Source organism: Diabrotica virgifera, chromosome 5, assembly GCF_917563875.1.
Source record: "Diabrotica virgifera virgifera chromosome 5, PGI_DIABVI_V3a".
NCBI classification, from domain to species: domain Eukaryota; kingdom Metazoa; phylum Arthropoda; class Insecta; order Coleoptera; family Chrysomelidae; genus Diabrotica; species Diabrotica virgifera.
This window is the reverse complement of record NC_065447.1, coordinates 252,013,668-252,021,106: the sequence shown is the minus strand read 5'-3', so window position 1 is coordinate 252,021,106 and position 7,439 is coordinate 252,013,668. Positions and strand designations below refer to the sequence as shown.

General features: G+C 34.3%; 1 protein-coding gene across 2 annotated transcripts in view; it reads right to left on the bottom strand.

Moving 5' to 3' along the window:
* Positions 1-7,439, bottom strand: part of LOC114339827 (uncharacterized) — a 99,005-nt gene that overhangs the window by 1,810 nt on the left and 89,756 nt on the right. For both annotated transcript variants that reach the window (XM_050651089.1, XM_050651090.1), the window contains 2 exons: positions 3,327-3,534; positions 254-385 (listed from right to left, as the gene is read on the bottom strand). In XM_050651089.1, coding sequence (XP_050507046.1) covers positions 254-385; positions 3,327-3,534 — 340 coding nt within the window. The remainder of the gene's footprint in view (positions 1-253; positions 386-3,326; positions 3,535-7,439) is intronic.

The window sequence follows — 7,439 nt, the reverse complement described above, 5'->3', positions numbered from 1 at the left end:
CTGTGGAAGATGTTAGTTACTTGTATGCTATAACTAAAGAGGCAAGACAAGCTTAAACCGACAGTGAAATTGACTTAACACATTAAGCGCCAGACACAATATTGAAAAAATGCCCCCAGCCCAGCAGCAGTTTCGTCATTACGCTGATTGTATGGGGAACTTCCTACATCGGGTCCTAGGGACCGCCATGGCGCTTAACGTGTTTTCCCAATTTAACATTCTCGTATTTTTATTATTAAATTGCCAATTTTACCTAATCCGTCTCCTTGACAATAAAAATGAGGCTCTTCTAAATCATTTGTAGGTGGTAAGTTTTCTTCTCTGACTTGAGTGTTTAGAATTTCAAGCAGCCAAGCGGGAAATCCATTCGTATTCTGTCCCAAATCTAAAAATAAGTTGAAAAATGTACCTTGTATCCTATAGTCATAGATATGTCATAGTGACATTATAATAACCAAAGTAATAACAAACAAACTGAATGAAATTATAACATTATCAACAGAAGAACAAGGTTTTAGATCGGGAAGATCATGCACCGACGTGACGATATTTATATTTATGAGGCAAGTTAAAGAGAAATTAGAATACAACAAACTTTCATATTTATGTTTCGTGGACCTTTGACATCTTGGGTGGGCATTTGACAGGGTCACATTAAAGGACATCCATTTGTTGTACTCAAGAGAGGTACCTCTAGAAATAATTCAAATGATCGAAAATATCTACCAGAACAACACAATAAGAGTAAAAGTAGATGATGAGCTAATAACTGACCCAATTGAAGCTGGCAATAGGATAAGACTAGGAGATTCCCTGGCTTGGTGGAGTGACGTTTATAGAAAAGAACGAAAAAAGTTCTTGAAAAAATTAGAATGAATTATTTTTGAGAATTTTTATTTTATCTCAGGCTGAGAAAAAACCACGTTTAACATTACAAATTGCAACAAAAGAAAAATAGCCTTAAACGGGTCAAAATACCATAAAGATTGGACACTTTCACGATGAGATGCAATACAATGGAATGGTGGGTCCAGGCGTCCAGGTTTGAAGGGTGTATTGGACACAGTAGGAGTCGCGTTATTCACGGTGTTTTCAATTCAATGAAGATTTTCAACCCGACTGTCAAGAGAAATTTTCTGCGTCTGTCAATGCTAGGGAACCATGTCTGAAGGCGTGTAAAAATTACATTGTATCGATGGAATTGTAAATGGGACAAATTTATTAAACATTTTAGAGAATCTCTTACCGATTATGGAAAAAAGCTAACATCGGTGGAAGATTTTGTCTTCTAACAAGAAATGCGCAGGTTGCCATGCCTCAAAAGAGTTTAAACTGGATTGAAGACTGGTATAACAAGTTGAAAGACTGATAAGTTTGTACACACTTGAATTAAAAAGAATGTGTGTGTACTTTGTACGCACGTAAGAAGTTATACTTCTATTATATGATTTAAACGAAATTAATATACTTTTTATTTATATTTTGTTTAAATATTAAACTAATTTATACTTACTACTTCTCAAACATTTTTATTAGAACAGTGCCAAAAATTAAAATAATAAACGAATAAAACACACACAAACACATTAAACAAGCCACAAATGATGTCTGAACATTAATTGTCGAATTTTTTTTTAACTAAATACGTATTTTCTGAAAATACAATTATATAATAAATATACTTACAATCATAAAATGTATTAAAAAAAACAAAAAAGAAAGTTTCTATTGGGACTCGAACCAGCGCTGATAAGAGCGGTTGGTATTGGAATTCATTTGCCTTCTCCGCTTAGCCACGGACACTATGTGTCATTATTTACGAAGATCGACTAACTAAACGGATTAAACTTGTGATATTTTGATATTTTGAAAATTGATCAAATTATTTTAATTTTGAATTGAAATGATTTAGAATTGAAAAAATACAACAAAACATAGAGTAAAAAACAATATATTAGGCGAATATTGATAGAAATTTTGATGGTAATCAAATTATATAAATAAAAGTATTACATACTATGTATTTTGGCAGATCAAATAGGTACGTTTATACCCATGATACATTAACAATTATTACGTACCTGTTGCTTTTAAAAACTATTTAAAAGTCACTACAATATTATAAACTTTTTTGTTTCTGTCCTCACAACAATAAAACTAATATATTATACATTTGTTTACCTTTACCTCCAAACCACAGCTGCCATATCGGATAATTTTTGACATGTCATTTGAACATCCAATCAGAACAAAGTTATAATGCGCATGCGCCGGGCTGATAGGTTTTAACATATAAAAAAATCACCCTCTATCGCCGGTAAAGAAGTATAACTTCAATAAAGGAAAAGAAAATATAGTATGTCAAAGTGTGTAAATAATTTTATTTCTTTAGCTGAGCGCTTTCGACATAAACGTCATCATCGGAGCTAATGGTCAAATAGTAAAAAAGGACCGCTACATTGAGGTTTAAGCATGAGCATCTTAAGAATATAAATATGGATTTTCATGAAAACTGTTTAAGTATTTTTTCCTCCGTACAACCCCAAATAGCAAAAAACAGAAAAAACGGCCACATGCACGTTACACAAACACATAAAAACTGGTCAGTCAACTGTCTCTACTAGACCAAAATGGATGGGTGATACCTACACCTATACACCATGATAAAAAGTTTTTATGTGTTTGTGTAACGTGTATGTGGCCGTTTTTTCTGTTTGGGGTTGTACGGAGGACAAAATACTTAAGCAATTTTAATGAAAATCCATATTTATATTCTTAAGATGCTCATGCTTAAACCTCAATGTAGCGGTACTTTTTTACTATTTGACCATTAGCTCCGATGATGACGTTTATGTCGAAAGCGCTCAGCTAAAGAAATAAAATTATTTACACACTTTGACATACTATATTTTCTTTTCCTTTATACTGGTATAAAACTTCTGGAATGGATTTCTTATAGTTGCGACCTGTTCTCAATAGAAGCTTTGTGGTTCGAGATAAAAAAAAACATTGAGGAAACATTTCCGTCAACGAATTGAAGGAAATATTGACAGAAATATAGGATTCATTTACACAGATGAGGAACATGAGAATATGTAGTGTAAATAACCCTAGAAGTTGCATATAGGAGGACTTCTACACAAAGTCAGTAGAGAGGTTGTAAAAGAGAAAATATACTAAGAATCGCTTATTGTAGACATTGCCACAGCTTATATGCTTTTTCTCATGAGGATTTTTCAGTGCGTCACAGTTTTTTTGTGACGCACTGAAAAATGCTCATGAAAAGAAGCATAATAATCAATTTGATTGCTTTTACTACTTCTTACCAAGAGTTTCCAACGGATCAAGAAGAATAGGAACAACAACGATTAAATCATCAAAACTCAAGTAGTTCGCACCCATTGAGTTTTCTGGATGTGGCGCATTTTCTTCAGGAATTGTAACATCGGTGTCGAATACTGTTAGATCTATTGTGGAATTCGGATCTGCAACTGCCTCTGTGCTTGATTGGTCGACTGAAGCTGTCATACTTCCCTGTAAGTCATAATCATATATTAAGAGGCTACATGAGGGCGTCATCAATCAGTGGCGGATCCAGAGGGGGGGCGCGGGGGGCCCTCAGTTAAAGAAAGTTATAGCCTATACCATATTTTTAAGTTTAAACGAAAAATTTGATTTGGAAAAGTCGTTAACAACACAAGTTTAGTTTAATAATGTTTTGATAGTATGATGATTTTAAAAACCACCAATGATGTATATTTCTCGCGGTAAGAGGTAACGGATAGTCATGTGATGAGCGATGCAGGATGCAGCGGTGTAAACGGGAGTTAACCAGCCGTCTGGACGCTGACGGTGACGGACTGGCGGGTAGAGATGGAAAATACCGCTACTTTCTGGTATTAGGTGACGGCGTTCCGTGACTCAGCTGTAATAGGTGACGGTATTATATTATTTTTGTCACCTATTACCTGACAGCAGGAGACTGCTATCCCCTCCCCAGCCCTTTGGTATTATGGGTCCTGTCTGAGTATTTCAGCATTATTTATACAAATACTAAAATAATAATAAATACATTTGATATTTTATCATTAATAAAAATGTAATTTTCAATCTGCTTTCAATCAGCTTTTAATAGGTAAACTAATTTAATACCTTATTCTAACCATAAATTGTGGCCGGTAAAATTGATATTTTATAATCAATATAGTTTTATTTTTCAGTAAAAAGTATCCTTTTATAGTCTCTATACTCTTAAAAATAGTTAGGTAGTTTTAGCGTGATTGACCGTAAAGACAGACAGGAAGAAACCACTTCATCTTAATAATAGTATAGATCAATATTACAACTACTATGACAAATACCCATGAATACGGTGACAGAAAAGGGTGACAGCGAGACAGCGTCCTAATACCTCACCGCGATATTCGACGACGGCAGACGGAGACGGTTACAGAAATATTAGGGATATTGCCGTAACGTATTACCTTTGTCACGAATACCTGGTGGTAATAGGGTGACTTATCCTAATACGATATATAACGCCCATCTCTACTGGCGGGACGATCGCAGCGCGGCTGCGGTGCTGGTGCCTGCGGGGCGCTTGAGTACTAAGCTGGAAGCAGAGAGTAGCCTAGAAGCTGTCTGCTAGTTTATTAGTAGTTCCTAGTGTTCCTAGTGTTTGTGTCCGGTCCGTCATGAGCACAGTAGCTAATGCGTGATCGCAGCTTGTATCATACCAAAGTGTTTCAGCTAATTGCATAGTTGCGATATTTTTGTCAAGTGTGAGTTGTTTGTGATATTTGGTATACCGTTGGTGTTGGAAAATGGATCGTTTCTTAGTTAAAAAGAGAAGAATAAGTTATCAAGAGGAACAAGATGTTGAGGAACAGTCTGGTTTGTCTCCGTCTCATAACCTAATGCCAGTTGATGAACCTGCAGAGGATCAACAATCGACCTCGACATCGGTTGATAATGTAAATAGTTCTTCTCACGACATTGGTTATTATTTACAAAACATTTCAAGTTCAAATGATCACTCAAAGTATATTATTTTAACTCAACACTGGACACCCGAAAAAAAAACTACCAATTCCCTACGTCTTCTCACATCAAAAGAGGACGTGAGGAGCTAAGGCGAGTGAATCATGGGCACTTCGAAAAATACCCCTGGTTGGTATTTTCCGAATTCAAACAAGGGCTATTTTGTAAATATTGTGCCGTTTTTTGCCACGGAAAGAAAGCTGGCGGTCAAAATACAGTGCCTTTGAGAAAGTTAGTATCCGAACCATTGAATAAATACGCAAAACTTTCTGGAAAAGATGGCGACCTTGAGTCTCATAACTCTAATGAGTATCACAAGAAAGCTGAACTTGATTCGAAAAACTATATAAAAATCTTCGAAAATCCTGACCTTAAAATAGTAAATAGGTTGGATCAAAACAGAAAAGAACAGGTGGCACAAAACCGTTTAAGACTGGTGCCGATAATCAAAACTATATTGTTACATGGCAAGCAAAACATTCCACTGAGGGGACATCGTGATGATGGAAATTTGATGGAAAGTGCAGACAATCCCGTGGAGAATGATGGTAATTTTAGAACACTGTTACGGTTCAGAATTGACAGTGCTGACACTCAACTTGCAGAACACTTGAAATCCAGTGGTGCCAATGCTACGTACATATATAAGCAAAACTACGGCCAATGATTTGATTAACTGTTGTGGCGAGGAAATTTTAGATGAAATAAAACAAAGAGTTTCAAAGGTAAAGTTTTATTCAATTTTGTTTGACGAAACGACTGATGCATCTCATACTTCCCAGCTAAGCCTCTCTCTGCGTTATGTATATAAAGATGTCATAAGAGAAGATTTTGTTGGCTTTATTGATCTTCATAAAGCCAACTACTCTCATGTTGATGTTGATCCCGAAGTGGAACCTGTTATAACAGGGGAAATCCTAGGTCAGACGGTGGTGAATTTTATGATATTTTTGGGGTTAAACACGAATAATTGTGTTGGAATAAGTTGTGATGGCTGTTACGCCCCCCCAAGAAATCTCTGGATCCGCCCCTGTCATCAATATTAATTCGAGAGATAGTAGCCGCACCGTTTTTCGAAAGTTCTGCGAAACTTTGGCAACAGTGCTTCGACATTACGTGACACTATAGACGAAGGCAGAATATTGTGATAATAATAATTAGAGAGCGGAATATATGCAAAGTGCATATAGATGCATATAGATGCATATATTGCATATTTTCAGACAACAAACACAACATTGCATATTTAAGCTAAACACGATTTATTTTGCATATTTTAAAAATAAATTTAATAAAAGTTTAAAATTTTCCTCTCTTAGTTGGAATTTTATAACTTCGATATGAACGAGCTCGTTATTTATCTATCTATCGCTCATTATTATCTATCTGGACTTTCCCATTACTACCTGAATTTAACAATTATGGGTGTTCCCAGAAAAATATTATTTTATTAGCGTAGCAAGCCGTAGGTACCTACCTGCTTTTAAGGGTCTAATAATTATTTTGTCAGTTTCCGGCCAACATTTGTTTAAAGTAAACGTTGTATCGTATTTAGTGTTTTTGAAGTGATTGGTATATATTAAATTTAAATATGTCTACCATTCAAAAAAGTGCTTGGATAAAGTGTTTTCCCGAGTTAAAGCTAAGTGGAGACAAAGTATTTTGCAAGGCCTGTTCCAAAATCGTAAGTTACATTCATTTTCACATTTCATTTTTTAAATGAGGAACTGACAAACAAAAGCATCATGTCCCACAAAAGAAATTTTTCTGGAAAGAGTGTTTTTATTCGACAAATTCGCTTTTACTTCTATAAAGACGGACATAGAGAGAAGCATCAAAATACAATATGTTTTTAGTGATAGAAGGCAAAAAGTTGCTAGTTGAAAATTTTGAAAAATATATGATTATAAATTCATACTATAATTTAGATTCTTAATTCAATTATAATATCAGTTTTTGTGTGTCATTTCATTTGTTTTTATGTGAAAAATAAATATGTATTAAACATAAATGTAGGTTGAATTTTTTAAACTTATATTTAATATATTGTTTTATTTTTGAGTATTTTTAATATGCATTTGCATATTTAGACAAATTTAGAAAAAATACCTGCATATTTGTAGTAAAAGTAATGCATATATATGCGCATATTTTGGTAATGTTGTGTTGCATATATTCCGCTCTCTAATAATAATAATACTCATAGGCGCGTTAAATGTTGCCAAATCAGTCAGTTAAATTCGATTTCTTGTTTATCGATTTTAGTAATTCCAATGTGACACAAAATCTAGGCATGGGAGAAAAAAGTTTATTTGAAGAAAGAGTATTTTTTTTCTTCTTAATGGTGGTAAAAAAACTAATAGTATTTTTGAAAAATTTCAACGTAGAATAAAAAACTA